Consider the following 15,154-nt stretch of genomic DNA (forward strand, 5'->3'; position numbering starts at 1 on the left):
TTATCATTGAGTGTATGACTATAAAAACAAACAAAATTAGTCGTGTAAATCAAAGTTGATCGAAATGGCAATTATAAAGGACTTACAGCTGGAACTGGCGGCAGTACAGCTGGACGCTGCATGCGGTGCAGCAGAGGTCGATGGGTCAGCTGTGTACACGTGGGCGGACGCATGAGATGAACTGGAGGCCCCACGTCGTCTCTGCCACGACACGTCAGTGCACGTAATGCTCGCGTCAAGTTGTCTTGAATCTTACGAAAGCTATCTTTGTACTGTGCGTCCGGTACACGTACTCCACGTTCAAGCAACGTGATATGAGATGTAGCTTCGACCTCCGCGTAGTTGATCAGATCGATCTGCATACGTAACGAGAGGCAAAGTAATATTGTTATCGATCTTTTATGAAAAAAGATTTAATAATTCAAGTTGCGAAAGACGTATCGCGCCACGCTGCGCCTGATCACGGTACAAGGGATACGTGTCCGAGATGGTCGGCTGGTGCTGATGCTCCGCGTCATCAATACGTGAAAGAGTGACGTACGGACGCGTGCGAGTGAAGTACCAGCGGAGGTATGCGCCGTAAGACGCCTCCGTGTGTGGTTGCGGCTCGTCCCACACATCGTCAGGTGCGTCTAACCACCCTCCTACGTACTCCTACAGCTTGACAACCCAGTTGACCCCGTTGGCATGATATCCCCTGCGCGAATATCTGTTGCAAATATTTAAAAGACAACATTATTTCATGATAACGATTATATAATTAATACAAAACGAGTTATCACAAACTTACTCGTGTACGTTGCGCGGCACGGCCTGGAACACTCGAGGTAGGAGAGGAAAGTGCTGTCGTCGTCCGAACTGGCTCATCACTCACTCGACGTAGTACGGCTCCACGACAATATCGAACACTAGGTTCGCCTTTGTGAGCCAGTACGCCTCATCACGCATGCAGAGGGAGGACAACCCGTGCGGCGCACGTGTCTGGACAGCCGCAGCGGTGTACGGGGTCTAGATGACATTCTGTGGCCGCATCCGATCAAATTCGGACACGAACTGCGGGTATGCTTTTCAGACCTGCCGATGTGCCCAGCTCATCTGCAAAATTACACAACTGCGTCGGTACTTTACATATACAGAAATGTACAATAGTAAATTAAAGAGCTTACCCGTCGATCGGTCCAAAGCGAACGCATCGTGGGGCTATCCTCATGCCACATCCCATACATCTCGGGCGGATAAGGCTCCTCGCTGATTAGGGGGCGTGCTATGGCGAATCGCTCGTACGACCATAGCTGCAGCAGAAGTGGACAGCCTGTGATGACGGCAGTCCTCTCCGTCTTGAAACAGGCCTGGCAAAGGCCTCGGTACGTGGCAGCAAGCACTGCCGATCCCCAGCTCCACCCAGGTATCTGGCCCGACTCCGCATCGGCAATCGCGCGTGCATACTGGATGAGAACCTTGTCCACATAATTGCCACTAGAGTTGCAGAAAAGAGTCCAGCCGAACAATCACAACGAATATGCCTCCAGGCAGCGCGACACCTCGTATTGCCCAGCCAGAGGGTGGAGATCCTGAGCCTGAAATATATTTCTTCAATGCTTAGAGGTAGTCACATATGATTCAATTAAATTAATTAAAAATAATTGTGCATACCCTATATTGTATTACCCAACCCTTGGCGGGGCCGGGCGCGTCAGGTACGTCCACAAAATGTGGCGGGTTCACTGGAGCAAACCGCTTCTGAAGCTTCGCCCTCCAGGTAGGTGGCATAGCAACCGGGCCAACAGCTTCACCTGCAATGGGAAGCCCGAGCAAGTACGACACGTCCTGCAACGTAGGGGCCATCTCCCCGCACGGCAAGTGGAACGTGTGCGTCTCCGGACGCCACCTGTCCGCCAATGCCGCAAGTAGAGAGCGGTCCAGCTGCATCCGCTTCTTGGCGCCACCGTCTTGGCCGTCGCCGGCCTGAAGCATACGTGCGAGTGGCAGCAAACCAGCCTCACGTAACCTGTATATTTTGCATTCTGGTTACAATTGTCGTACAAGCTATACATTCATTCTGTAAAAAAATATAAACTATCACTTGTCAAGCCAGCGGTCGTCCAAGTGCAACAACTCCTTTGCTACACGAGGGCGCAACTCGTGAAGCTGCTGCCCCTCCACCACTGCCAAGTACGACCTGTGCTGTTCGTCGGTGTTCACGTCAAGGAGCTCCGGTGTCTGCGCCATATCTGCATGAAAAATATAACTGCCCTAAGACATATTCCTACAAACAATTGAAAATACTAAAAACTATTCAAAATATAACTACCCTAACAAATATTTCTAAAAACTATTGAAAATACTAAAAACTATTCAAAATATAACTACCCTAAGAAATATTTTAAAAACTATTAAAATACTAAAAACTATTCAAAATATAACTACCTAAGAAATATTCCTAAAAACTATTGAAATACTACAAACTATTCAAAATATAACTACCCTAAGAAATATTCCTAAAAACTATTGAAAATACTAAAAACTCCTTAAAATATAACTACCCTAAGAAATATTCCTAAAAAATATTAAAAATACTAAAAACTCCTCAAAATATAACTATTGCTAAAAACTATTAAAAATACTAAAAACTATTCATAATATAACTACCCTAAGAAATATTCCTAAAAACTATTGAAATACTACAAACTATTCAAAATATAACTACACTAAGAAATATATCTAAAAACCATTGAAAATACTAAAAACTCCTCAAAATATAATTACCCTAAGAAATATTCTTAAAAATTATTGAAAATACTAAAATCTTCTCAAAATATAACTACCCTAAGAAATATTCCTAAAAACTATTAAAAATACTAAAAACTATTCAAAATATAACTACCCTAAGAAATATATCTAAAAACTATTGAAATTACTAAAAACTATTTAAAATAGAGCTACCCTAATAAATATTTCTAAAAGCTATTGAAAATACTGAAAACTATTCAAAATATAACTACCCTAACAAATATTCCTAAAAACAATTGATAATTATACGACTAGAACGAGAATATACCTCCAAACCGACGTGTGAACATGGCGTCGCCACTTCCTCTCCTCTCTTCCTCTCCTCCCTTTCTTTTTTTATTAATTTTTGCTGAATAATATGAAAATTTAGGGGTGGGTGGGGGCTTAAATAGTGGGGGGAGGGACGTCCCGTCCGTTGGGAGTGGGAGGGCGGGATGCCCCTCGGGGGACCTCCCGCCCGTTGGACGGGCGGGATGCTGCGTCAGGGGCCTCTTCGCGAATAAGAAACTTTTCTTATTCGCGAAGAGGCCCTCAAGAGGGCCCTGGGAAATATTTTTGGACCTCCCGCCCGTTGGATGGGCGGGAGGTCTCCGGCCCCACGCCTTCCGCCCGTTGATCGGGCGGGAGGCACCCATTTTTCGAATATTTCCAAAATGGCACCCTTTTTCGAATTTAATTTTTTTAAACTTTTTTTTTAAGTCGCTCTTTCCTGGCTGGTTTCGTCAAAAGGAAAAAAAACGGAGACGAGGTCGTGGTTTTGGTGGGCCCGCATGAGCTTTTAAGACCCAATCGCACCAAACCCCTCCAGAATTTCTTATCCCCCTCCTCATCTTCTGCTCCCCCTCCGGCCGACCTCGCGCGCGAGGAGAGAGCCCCAGCACGAGCATGGCCGGAGCAGCAGCAGCCGCCGCCGTGGCGTCCGGGATCTCGGCCCGGCCGGCCGCGCCGAGGAGGGCCCCGGCCGGGCGCCGCGCCCGGCTGCCGGTGGTGCGGGCCGCGATATCCGTCGAGAAGGGCGAGAAGGCGTACACGGTGCAGAAGTCCGAGGAGATCTTCAACGCCGCCAAGGTACCGTCCTCTCCGATTCCTTCGCTTTGCGGCATCCTTAGCGCTGTCCGCCGAGTTCCCTTTCGTTTGGGAGAGCCTTGTGGCCTATTGAGGTCTGAATTCTGGAGAAAGAGACGTGCGCTTGCGGCCAGCTTGGGGAATGGTTCGCCTGTGGAAATTGTGGCCGGTTGGTTTTGGTTTTCTTTATTTCCACCCATGGATTGCTGGTAACGCAATTAGAGGTGGATTGTCAAAGATTGGTTGGAACATGGAAACCGTGGGCTGGGAGAAGCCTGTAGAGAGCCGACATTGTGAGCTGTTAGCAAGGTCAACTACGCTCCTGGACCAAATTGACACATGACACACTCATGCAGATGGAATGATCGCTGTAAGCAATTGCGCTGGGATAGAATTGCTTAGGTGCAGCACCCATTACTTTAATGTGTCAAAGCTGTCTAAATAATAGCATAGTTTTGTGCAGTTAGCAGCCATTCCTCTTCGAGTCATCCTTTAGATCTTGGATCTTAAGCTGTTAAACCGCACTGATAGATGTGAGTACAACCCTGACTGGATATAAATTATTATGAATTGTCACTTGTCAGAGTCTACAAGCACCTGGACCAATTTCAGAATCTTTCACCATTTGAGATATCAGTCAGTTTGTCACCATTTCTTCCCATGGTTCTGGATGTTTTACTAATTGATGTTTCACTGTATCTCAGGAGTTGATGCCCGGAGGTGTTAATTCGCCAGTCCGTGCCTTCAAATCTGTTGGTGGGCAACCTATAGTTTTTGACTCTGTAAAGGGTTCTCGTATGTGGGATGTGGATGGGAATGAATATATTGATTATGTTGGTTCCTGGGGTCCTGCAATCATCGGTCATGCAGATGATAAGGTATGGCATTGATAATCTGTGTAAATGTGTTATGTGAGATATATAAAATATTTTATCATAATTCTTTTGTTAGTTAATCTGTGGGTTTGCTTGTGCTACCTATGCAAGAATGTGTGTTTTTATGATAGATAAGCTTGCTTCTATTTTCTATAATACTTAATTGGATTAGTTTGACTACCCTCAATCCCACTTATGAATGTACCAATGGAGCTTTACATGTATCTAATTCTTTATAGTCAGATTTTGTCTATCAAACTGGTGAAACGTTACGACTTTACTTCACGTTCAAATATTTGTCAACTTATAGCATGATTTTTGAACCACTGAATATTGGGGAAAAAACTATACTTGACGCAGTAACATTTGATATAAGCTGGCTTGAGAATTGACAGAGCTAAATCAAAATCATCATAATTATACCTTGCTGATTCAGGTGAATGCTGCATTGATTGAAACTCTGAAGAAAGGAACTAGCTTTGGTGCTCCATGTGTGCTGGAGAATGTATTGGCTGAGATGGTCATATCTGCTGTACCAAGTATCGAAATGGTCCGCTTTGTCAATTCAGGGACAGAAGCTTGCATGGGAGCACTCCGCCTTGTACGTGCGTACACTGGGCGGGAGAAGATTATCAAGTTTGAGGGCTGCTACCATGGCCATGCTGACTCCTTCCTTGTCAAAGCTGGCAGTGGTGTTGCTACCCTTGGTCTCCCAGACTCCCCTGGAGTCCCCAAGGGAGCCACCTACGAGACTCTAACCGCGCCATACAATGATGCTGAGGCGGTGAAGAAATTGTTCGAGGACAACAAAGGGGAGATTGCTGCCGTCTTCCTTGAGCCAGTTGTTGGCAATGCTGGCTTCATTCCGCCACAGCCTGGTTTCCTCAATGCCCTCCGCGACTTGACCAAACAGAATGGTTCACTCCTGGTCTTTGATGAAGTGATGACTGGTTTCCGTTTGGCTTATGGTGGGGCTCAAGAGTACTTTGGGATCACCCCTGACGTGACAACCATGGGTAAGATTATCGGTGGAGGCCTCCCTGTTGGTGCTTATGGTGGGAGGAGGGACATCATGGAGATGGTTGCCCCAGCAGGGCCAATGTACCAGGCAGGAACTCTCAGTGGAAACCCACTTGCCATGACTGCTGGAATTCACACGCTCAAGCGTCTGACAGAGCCCGGCACTTACGAATACTTGGACAAGATCACTGGTGACCTCGTCCGTGGGATTCTGGATGCTGGTGCCAAAACAGGGCATGAAATGTGTGGAGGACACATTAGAGGAATGTTTGGCGTCTTCTTCACCGGCGGGCCAGTTCACAACTTTGGGGACGCCAAGAAGAGCGACACAGAGAAGTTCGGGAGGTTCTACCGGGGCATGCTGGAAGAGGGTGTGTACCTGGCGCCCTCCCAGTTCGAGGCGGGTTTCACCAGCTTGGCGCACACCTCCCAAGATATCGAGAAAACCATCGAGGCTGCTGAGAAGGTTCTGAAACGGATATAGGGTTCAGCTCCAGCTGATTTGCTACTTCATTGTGATGTACTCTGAGTTTATTCACTCCACTGAAGTTTTGTATTGTGCAGCAGTAGCAGCAGTGCAGCGTCTTATGTAGTTCCTCTTCTTTCTGAACTTATATTATCGTGTTTTTGCAGTGGTAATAAAACCGTGGTTGACGATTACTGGTTTTTATTGATGTTCAGTATCCAACTGTTTCGTCCTTTTGCTCGTCCTCTATATTTGCTGGGTCTATGCAATAATGAAACGGTAAACTGAAATGATGATCAAAATCACACGCACCATGCGTGCTGTTTAAATTTCTGCTGGATTTGGAATTTTCCGGCCAGACCTCCAGTCCCTAGCTCTGCCCCAGTGGCCCAGTTCCACCACATTATACCATTAGCCCGTTCCCAGTCCGACTGCCCGAGGCTCAGGGCTCACACACGCTTTGCTAGAGAGAACAAGATCCACAGCATGCACATCAAGGCATCACCAGGGTGGTAACGGATTATGGACCTAGTGGTCTCTTCACGATCCAACTTTTTTAATCCGACCTTTAGATTATCTAAGTCTAATCTAAGTCAAATGTTAAAGTGCTTTACCACTCTTAGGCATCACCAAGTACCAACGAGCGGAGCTCCTTCATTCAGTAGACCCGTATCGACGTATCTACTGTTGTCTGTTGATATACGTTCCCGTTTCACATAGTTGGTACACGGGGAAATGAATGACTGAATTCCTTGTTCACAAGCAAGATTTATTGAAGATGTCGGATACCGTAGCGCCTCCGCCTTTGCCGCACTGACGTGCCCACTCCATGACCAACTGATGAGCCAACTGAATTCACTCCCGTGGACGAGCAATCCAGAGAGAACTCAGAGCGCGTAGCCGGGAGAAGTAGTCACTGATCGCAAGCAGCGCTCGTGCAGATTGCCGGGTGGTCAACACACTCTGAATTTGCTGCAGAGTCTGGAGCCGCAGATTATCAGCCTGCAAAACGCGAGGTCGTTAATCTTCTTCCCACCCCAAAAAAATGAGATGGTTCTGCAAATTTACCAATTAAAACAAATTGATCAGCGAGAAACAAGATGTAGTGAAGGGACAAGTTCCAAGGTTTGCAGAAGCTGCACCTCCTGTAGGAAGTTTTCCAGGGTGCCAAGCTTCCCAATTGCCACTGCCATCTGCCCCGAGCAATCTGCGGCATTACCAGAAGAACCTGCGGGACACGGCGATCCTAGAGCGAGGGCCTCCGCGACCGACTGTTGCAGTGCTTTCACCCCCTGGGAAAGATCTTCTTCAGCTTGCTGCGAGGACTGCTGCAGGCTGCATATGCTTGCAAGCTGCTGTTCAGTAAGGGGTTCCAAACGACTTGCAAGCAGCTGTGGTGGAAAGAAGAGGCATCAGTGTAAGAAAGAGATCTGAGAGTCTTTCAGCTTTGGCACAAGTACGTCGATACGACAGGAACAGGTGAGGGAGACTGAAAACCTTAAGAAGCTCTGACGGTCGAAATTCACCTAACCACAGGAAACACCTCTCGACAGGGGTCTTCCACATTCCTGACAGCACGTGGAAAGCATCTGCCTTGGCTGCTACACCCTTAAGCCTGAAAGCTTCGCCGTAGTGTGCCATGATGCTATCAACAATACGCCGAAGATCATCATCGCCGGCATGTGAGTTGAGAGCACCCCTCAGTTCATTTATCTGCTTGCTGTGATCCTCTTGCCATCGTGCATAGTCCGTGTCAAAAGCCAAAGCTCCTAGAAATATGAATAGCAGCTTAATTCAAGATACTGTACGGTGTGACCTAAACATTTGACACAAAAGAAATAGTAGGTTACCATTTTCACCAGTTGAATGAGGCTTGTCTCCCGGATTAGGAATAAAAATGCCCTGAACAAGCAGGGAAATGTTGAAAAATCAGTTTGGTCAACAGGTGCAGCAGATTTTCGTTGATTCCAAAAATCAAAAGATGACAGGCATACCTGTTGGCGAGCACGCTGGAGTTCCTGCTCCAGTTGAGCAAGTTTCAGCCTGCTATTCTCAAGTTGCTCGACATATGCCTGAGGATGAAGAAATGGGTAAATAATTTAGTTTCAGAGCATTCCTTATACAACAGGAAAATACTAAAATGAGATCCACCATCAGGTACATGAAACTACCTTCTTTCTTAGACGGCTTTTCCTAGCAGCTTCACGGTTTTGGGCCAGACGGCGGAGTGCCTACCATTAACTCAGTAAAAAGAGAAGTCTGTAATATAACAATAGAATCAACAGATGATCCCTTCAGTGAGTGTGTAGAGTTTAAATACCTTCTGACCTAGCTTGTCCTTTGATTTGTCACCAGAACCAGAAGCTGTAAGGGAAGCAAGCTGTCCTAGTTCTAGCTGATAAGAAAACAATCTCAGTATATACCAAGAATACGAGTGACATTACTCCAATGTAAACTAATTAGTTACTACTGTTGACATGAAAATATAATCAGAATAGAAAAATAACAATCAGGTCTTTTTGTTTCGGAATAATACATTAAAATTTCCCACAAAATTTTCAGGTTCTACTCATGCCAATCTAATGTATGTCTCATAAAGAAAAGTTTAACATCCACATTATTAAGGCACTGACCATCTACAAAATTATACAAAAAAATATTTTCAGAACAGTGAGTACCATTTGATTCTTCTCGTCAGTATCTAGATCTGTATCAGTGCCAGGGCTTGCATAAGCCATCTCAGATTCTTCGCAATTCTCAGTGTTTCCTGTTGTTTAGAACTCAAGCCGCCAGATTCGGTTGTGCTCGTCTTAGCTGTACTTCTGACTAATGTCCAACTTCAGGTGCTGCAGGATGCAGCATTTCGAACAATCCAAAGTATAGATTGAAAGGGAGCCAAATCTCTAAATTTGAACCACACAAAAGCTTAAGACAGCCATTGTATCTTATTCTCGAAACTGGGAGGGAGCAGTCAACAACTCCCCAGGTCTGGTATAAAAGGCACACCTTACTCAAACTAGCGAAATTTAAAGGGATTAATTGGCTGGATTGGACATGTGACTCTGAAGAGAGCATACCAAACTGTACATTCCAGCTTCAGCAAAAGAACAGCTAAATAATAATTCAAAATGCTGTAGCATGGGAAAATATGATACCCCTAGGCGATGAGAAAGATCAAGCATCCAAAAACTTCCTTAAAACAACGAATGGGCACAGCCAAATTTGAAGCTACTTATTCAACAAAAAAGTTTAAATCCTGGTTGCATGGGCAAATTGAGCAGCATACCTGTGGTTGGGTTGGTAATGTCTTCGGAACGGATCTTGCAGACAGCTCAATGTCAGAAACCCGAGCGAGTTGGATGCTTTGGCATATAGGCAGCTGAACTGAGTTGCAACTTCTGAAGCCTCTGTACATATGGTATATATGTAGCACATTGTGTAGAACATATATTCCCTAGTAATATCTCTAGGCCTGCCATACGTGTCCTACGTCCAACACGCCTTCAGTGACCACCATGAATGCAAATCTATCACAAAAATGTGTAGGCAGTGGCAAAAGTTCTTTTCCCTCCACAACGAGCGCGTTGCAGTCTTCGATGAACAGTTGCGTCCATGCCGTAGCATAGTGGGATAGCAGCATGTGCCTCTGAACTTTTTATCCTAATAATCATCTAATAGGGCTGGAACTGGACTCTGCGGATTAGGCAGCAGCCTAACCCCCTAACGAGAGTTTGCTGGACCTGATGCAAACCGAGAATCTAGAGAAATCTGTCCACAAAAAGTTTGCAGAAGCTGCAGCCTGATTAAGGGAGTGTTCACACTTGCAGAGTCCACGGCTACTCAAAGCTATCGAGCACCGGGGGCAATGGCAAAGGGGTCGGGTCGAGTACGCACCGGTGGACGGGTAGATGCAATGGAGATGCAACGAAGCGTACCAAGAATGCCGCGCACTTGCGCGGTGCGCCAACGAGCTCTGCCTCGGCCCGTGCATCGTCGTGGCCTCGTCCCCGCCACGACGGCTTCGAGCTTCCCCCCTTCTGGCTACTGCTCCGCCGACCAGCCTCACGGTCGCATCACTTCGTCACGTCGCGCGACCGCCACGTGACGGTGCGCGGTTGGCCTGGCGTGGGGGCGCCCCGTCCGGGACATTCCGTCAAGCACCATGCGCGCGGCCTCCACCCTCCCTGGCGCGCGACTATCAGTGCACCCAGCGGCGCCGACGGCGGCGAAGTTGGCTCCCTCCAATCAATGTGTGATCCGGGTACGGAGGAGCAGCGGGCTGAGGAGGATACGGGGCGCGCCGATCATCCAGGCCGGCGGCGGCACGACGGCGGCGAAGTTGGCTCCCTCCAATCAATGTGTGATCCGGGTACGGAGGAGCAGCGGGCTGAGGAGGATACGGGGCGCGCCGATCATCCAGGCCGGCGGCGGCACTGATAGCGCCGCCCAAGCTGTGACATCAGGGCCAGCAAGATATCCCGTGGGCCCACTGCCCACGGAAGCTTCTGTTGTTTTTCTGTGTTGAGCAAAGAGAAGGCAACCGAAGCCAAACCAAGCAGCCGTTACCTTCCCGCCATTCCCTCCCGGCCTTCCCTTTCATGGCCAGCCACCCTTCGCGCCCCTCCCGGAAAAGGTTCCCCCGCGCACCCCGTCGCCCACCCGGACAATCTCCCCGGTTCGCTGCGCGTCCGCGTCCCTGGCGCGCGAGCGAGCAAGGCCCCCGCGTCGCCCGCCGTCCCCCCTCGCCGCCGGCGCCGGCCGACATGGGCAACTGCTGCTGCGGGGGGTCGTCATCAGCGGAGCCCGCGCCGCCGGACGCCTCCGCCGGCTCCAGCCGCCCCGGGGGCAGCTCCAGCGGGGGGGCGGCCGCCGCGCTCTCGGCGACCTCGGCGCCCACGCCCGCCAAGCCACCGGCGCCCGTCGGCCCCGTGCTGGGCCGGCCCATGGAGGACGTCAAGAGCACCTACACCATCGGCAAGGAGCTCGGGCGCGGGCAGTTCGGCGTCACGTCGCTGTGCACGCACAAGGCCACGGGGGAGAAGTTCGCGTGCAAGACCATCAGCAAGCGCAAGCTCTCCACCAAGGAGGACATCGAGGACGTGCGCCGCGAGGTGCAGATCATGTACCACCTCTCCGGCCAGCCCGGCGTCGTGGAGCTCAAGGGCGCCTACGAGGACAAGAACTCGGTGCACCTCATCATGGAGCTCTGCGCCGGCGGGATGCTCTTCGACCGGATCATCGCCAAGGGCCACTACACCGAGCGCGCCGCAGCGTCGCTTCTCCGCACCATCGTCGAGATCATCCACACCTGCCACACCATGGGCGTCATCCACCGGGACCTCAAGCCCGAGAACTTCCTCCTCCTCAGCAAGGACGAGAACGCGCCGCTCATGGCCACTGACTTCGGCCTCTCCGTCTTCTTCAAAGAAGGTTCGGTTTCAATTCTTGCTCTCCCATTTCTCAAGCTCTAACTAATAAAGAGCCAACAATGTCGTCAGAATTGCATTTTGCTTCAAATTTAAACTCTGCACGGCTGCTGCTGCAGGGGAGGTGTTCAGGGACATCGTCGGCAGCGCGTACTACATCGCGCCGGAGGTGCTGAAGCGGAGCTATGGGCCGGAAGCTGACATCTGGAGTGTCGGCGTCATCGTCTACATCCTGCTCTGCGGTGTTCCGCCATTCTGGGCAGGCAAGCTATCTTGCTTCATCGATCTTAGGCACTTAGCAAACGGTTCATGAACTTGCTCGCTCGCATTGCCTGAATCATCATGATGCCGACACAGAATCGGAGCACGGTATCTTCAACGCCATCCTGAGAGGGCAGGTTGACTTCACCAGCGACCCGTGGCCGCGCATTTCGCATGGCGCAAAGGACCTCGTCAGGAAGATGCTCAACCCTGACCCCAAGCAGCGGATTTCTGCACACGACGTCCTCAGTAAGTGTTTCACTTTAAGCTGAACATTGCAGATACTACAGGCGGCCGGTGCCTTTAGCGATACTGAAACTGTATCTGTTTGATGTTCAGATCATCCGTGGATCAAGGAGGATGGCGAGGCGCCTGACACGCCGCTGGACAACGCTGTCCTCGGCCGGCTCAAGCAGTTCAGAGCCATGAACCAGTTCAAGAAGGCGGCGCTAAGGGTGTGTGTTCTTTTCTGCCAGTCTGAAAATCTGGGAGGATGCCCACTGATCATGGTGGGAACCTCTGCCACGCAGGTTATCGCCGGATGCCTGTCGGAGGAGGAGATCAGGGGTCTCAAGGAGATGTTCAAGAGCATGGACTCCGACAACAGCGGCACAATAACCGTGGACGAGCTCCGCCGAGGGCTGGCCAAGAAGGGCACCAAGCTCAGCGAGGCCGAAGTCCATCAGCTGATGGATGCTGTAAGCTACTAGAAGAGCAAATAAAGCGACCTGCTGCATGCGCCATGAATCTATCCCAGCATCTCCCGCAACCTGAATCGCGTTAACTTGTGCCGGTGTGCGCAGGCCGACGCCGACGGGAACGGGACGATAGACTACGAGGAGTTCATCACGGCGACGATGCACATGAACCGGATGGACCGGGACGAGCACCTCTACACCGCGTTCCAGTACTTCGACAAGGACAACAGCGGGTACATCACGATGGAGGAGCTGGAGCAGGCCCTGCGGGAGAAGGGGCTCCTCGACGGCCGGGACATCAAGGAGATCGTGGCGGAGGTCGACGCCGACAACGTAAGCCGCCGCCGCAGCACCTCTGCTGCCCATCATCTTCAGCATGTTCATGCTCATTACTGATGAACGAGAGCGAGCATGCTGCCTGATGGGCTCGAGCTGAAATGTGTGGTGCGTGCAGGACGGGCGGATCAACTACACGGAGTTCGCGGCGATGATGAGGAAAGGGGACCCGGAGCCGTCCAACCCCAAGAAGCGGCGCGACGTCGTCCTGTGACCGTGAGCCGTGAGGCGAGGCGCGCGCGCAGCGTGGGCGGGCCGGGCGGCGGCGTCGAGCTCGTGAACAGATCGGCGCGGCTGATTCGGCATGGTGGACGGCGGCGAGGGGACCGATCGAGCTAGAAGCAACAAACGCATGTATTCTCGGTACGCACGCACGCTGCTCTGATACGTGTTGGACGTAGCGATGGGAGAGAGGGGGCGGGAGTGAATGAAATGAACCTCGTGAAATGCCAAAATTGGGTGTCGAATTTGTTCTCGTGTGTATGTTACTCGGGTGTATAATAGAACTGTTCATATCGTGTACATATTATCACGATCCTTATCGTCTCGATCCTACCATTGCGATGCGCACACGAATTGCGGGTTTCGGGCAGACTACTATTCTAAACAACCAATTTATAAACTAAAATTATAAGCTAAGCGTAACTTAGGCGGTACTCTCTCTGTTCCAAATTGTATTTCGTTTTAGCAAATTTAGAAATTTTATTGTGGAATGTGTCCGCTTGTCCAAATGCTCTAACAATGGCAGATGGTCGATAACGAGACATAACTTCATACAGCATACGGTTATGCGTCTATGTATACAGACGTATTGTGAAGAAATTATTTGCTAGGCCGCCTCAGAAACTACGAGATAGTCTACAGTTTAGAGATGAACACCACTGTCCGTTCCCTACTAAGGCATACGCACCTGGTACCAAAACAGTGGCGTGTGTTCGGTTAGTATCACACATGTATGCATGTACAGCTGAACAGAGCATAGTTGCTGAACTGGAGGCTGGTGCGTGTTTTGCTCGAACTGTATCGGACAAATGAGGCAGATCGAACCGACGCAATGCCGGAAGCATGCCCAGACCGATCCCGATTCAGATCTCTGCTGGTACCGATTCTTTTGAGCCACCGGACAAATCAGCAACCGCATGCATGGCCCCGGCCAGCCTTCTGTGCAAGACAGTTTGTTTGGGTACCAAACTGAATAGCGGGGCAACGTGATTGCGCTGGGCCACGGCTATATCCACGCACTGTACCGGTCAAATTCGGGCCTGAAATGTCTGGCTGGTTAAGCTCTTGAGCCCTGTGGCTGCCAATATCTGCTACCTGCGTAGAAAATCAGCAAGGAGCCAAAAGGCCTAGACGCCTAGTTGTGTCTGAAAGCTCGGAATTTTTTTCTCTGAAAGGACAACGAAAGCTTCTATTTTTATCGTAACATCTATATATCATTAGAAGAAAATAATTGCCCCGCCAGTTTATATGGGAAGCCTGACAAAAGCCAAACAAATAGGAATGGTCGCCCCACCTACAAACTATCGCAACTCGATCTACTCAAGAAAGCATCATGGGGCACAAGTAAACGAACAGCTAGCAACAGGCATGATACGCCCCACCAACAACAACAACTATGGAACTCAAACCTCAGAAGTGTTAATTAGATACTAGGTTGTTTCATGTCGTAAACTTCTTTTCTACTCCATCCGTTCCAAAATGTAGATGTTTTGATTTTTCTAAATTTATAGATTTTGCTATGTATGTGGACATATATTATATCTATATACATATCAAATACAATGAATCTCAAAATTCCAAAACGATCTATATTTTGGAACAGAGAGCTGCAGGGGCTCCAGTCATATTTTCATAAAAAAAAAGTTTGGATCTATTATGCCGTGCGTGATGAAGCATGCATGATGGCTCAAGCGGAACGGCGGCGGTCCATTACACATTCATGCTCACGGAGTGCGTTGTATGTGTAGCATCTTCAAACGAAGCTTGTAGGAATTATATATTTTGATTCTAAACCAATCGCAATGACCATTCTTCCAAGTAAAGGTTTGGATTCGACCATCTCCAACTGAATATTCCACCAAAATTTAAGTTGTCCGTTGGCATCAGCCTAGCTAGCACTGGCCTTTGATTTCTTGAAAAAAAAATTGCGCTTAGTCTACAGCATTCTAAGAATGAATGAATCAGAAGATACAACTTCGATTGAAGTTTTAATTT

At 49.1% G+C, this 15,154-nt stretch overlaps 3 protein-coding genes across 6 annotated transcripts; 2 read left to right on the forward strand and 1 right to left on the reverse strand.

Moving 5' to 3' along the window:
* Window positions 1-3,605: 3,605 nt before the first annotated feature.
* On the forward strand, window positions 3,606-6,420 carry LOC112885687 (glutamate-1-semialdehyde 2,1-aminomutase, chloroplastic). Its single transcript, XM_025951267.1, has 3 exons — window positions 3,606-3,858; window positions 4,560-4,733; window positions 5,167-6,420. Exons 1-3 carry the CDS (start codon window positions 3,676-3,678, stop codon window positions 6,232-6,234), a joined length of 1,425 nt encoding a protein of 474 aa, XP_025807052.1. The 5' UTR covers window positions 3,606-3,675; the 3' UTR covers window positions 6,235-6,420.
* Window positions 6,421-6,768: 348 nt separating this feature from the next.
* Window positions 6,769-9,688, reverse strand: LOC112885688 (transcription factor HBP-1b(c1)-like). Its single transcript, XM_025951268.1, has 9 exons — window positions 9,503-9,688; window positions 8,895-9,062; window positions 8,537-8,611; window positions 8,388-8,447; window positions 8,211-8,288; window positions 8,067-8,118; window positions 7,714-7,985; window positions 7,359-7,607; window positions 6,769-7,218 (listed from the first exon to the last, which is right to left on the reverse strand). The coding sequence occupies exons 2-9, from the start codon at window positions 8,952-8,954 to the stop codon at window positions 7,072-7,074; spliced, it is 993 nt and encodes a 330-aa protein (XP_025807053.1). The 5' UTR covers window positions 8,955-9,062; window positions 9,503-9,688; the 3' UTR covers window positions 6,769-7,071.
* A 1,161-nt stretch (window positions 9,689-10,849) lies between these two features.
* LOC112887872 (calcium-dependent protein kinase 14) lies at window positions 10,850-13,354 on the forward strand. 4 transcript variants are annotated; one of them, XM_025954156.1, is made up of 7 exons: window positions 10,850-11,651; window positions 11,767-11,905; window positions 12,000-12,152; window positions 12,243-12,358; window positions 12,434-12,601; window positions 12,707-12,934; window positions 13,056-13,354. In XM_025954156.1, exons 1-7 carry the CDS (start codon window positions 10,980-10,982, stop codon window positions 13,149-13,151), a joined length of 1,572 nt encoding a protein of 523 aa, XP_025809941.1. In that variant the 5' UTR covers window positions 10,850-10,979; the 3' UTR covers window positions 13,152-13,354. The 4 variants fall into 4 exon arrangements, with proteins under 4 accessions (XP_025809941.1, XP_025809942.1, XP_025809939.1 ...); XM_025954157.1 differs by having other exon boundaries at window positions 10,850-11,646; window positions 11,762-11,947; window positions 12,036-12,152; window positions 12,434-12,607; XM_025954154.1 differs by having other exon boundaries at window positions 10,850-11,646; window positions 11,762-11,947; window positions 12,036-12,152.
* The last annotated feature ends 1,800 nt before the right edge of the window (window positions 13,355-15,154 follow it).

Source organism: Panicum hallii, chromosome 3 (assembly GCF_002211085.1).
Source record: "Panicum hallii strain FIL2 chromosome 3, PHallii_v3.1, whole genome shotgun sequence".
NCBI classification, from domain to species: domain Eukaryota; kingdom Viridiplantae; phylum Streptophyta; class Magnoliopsida; order Poales; family Poaceae; genus Panicum; species Panicum hallii.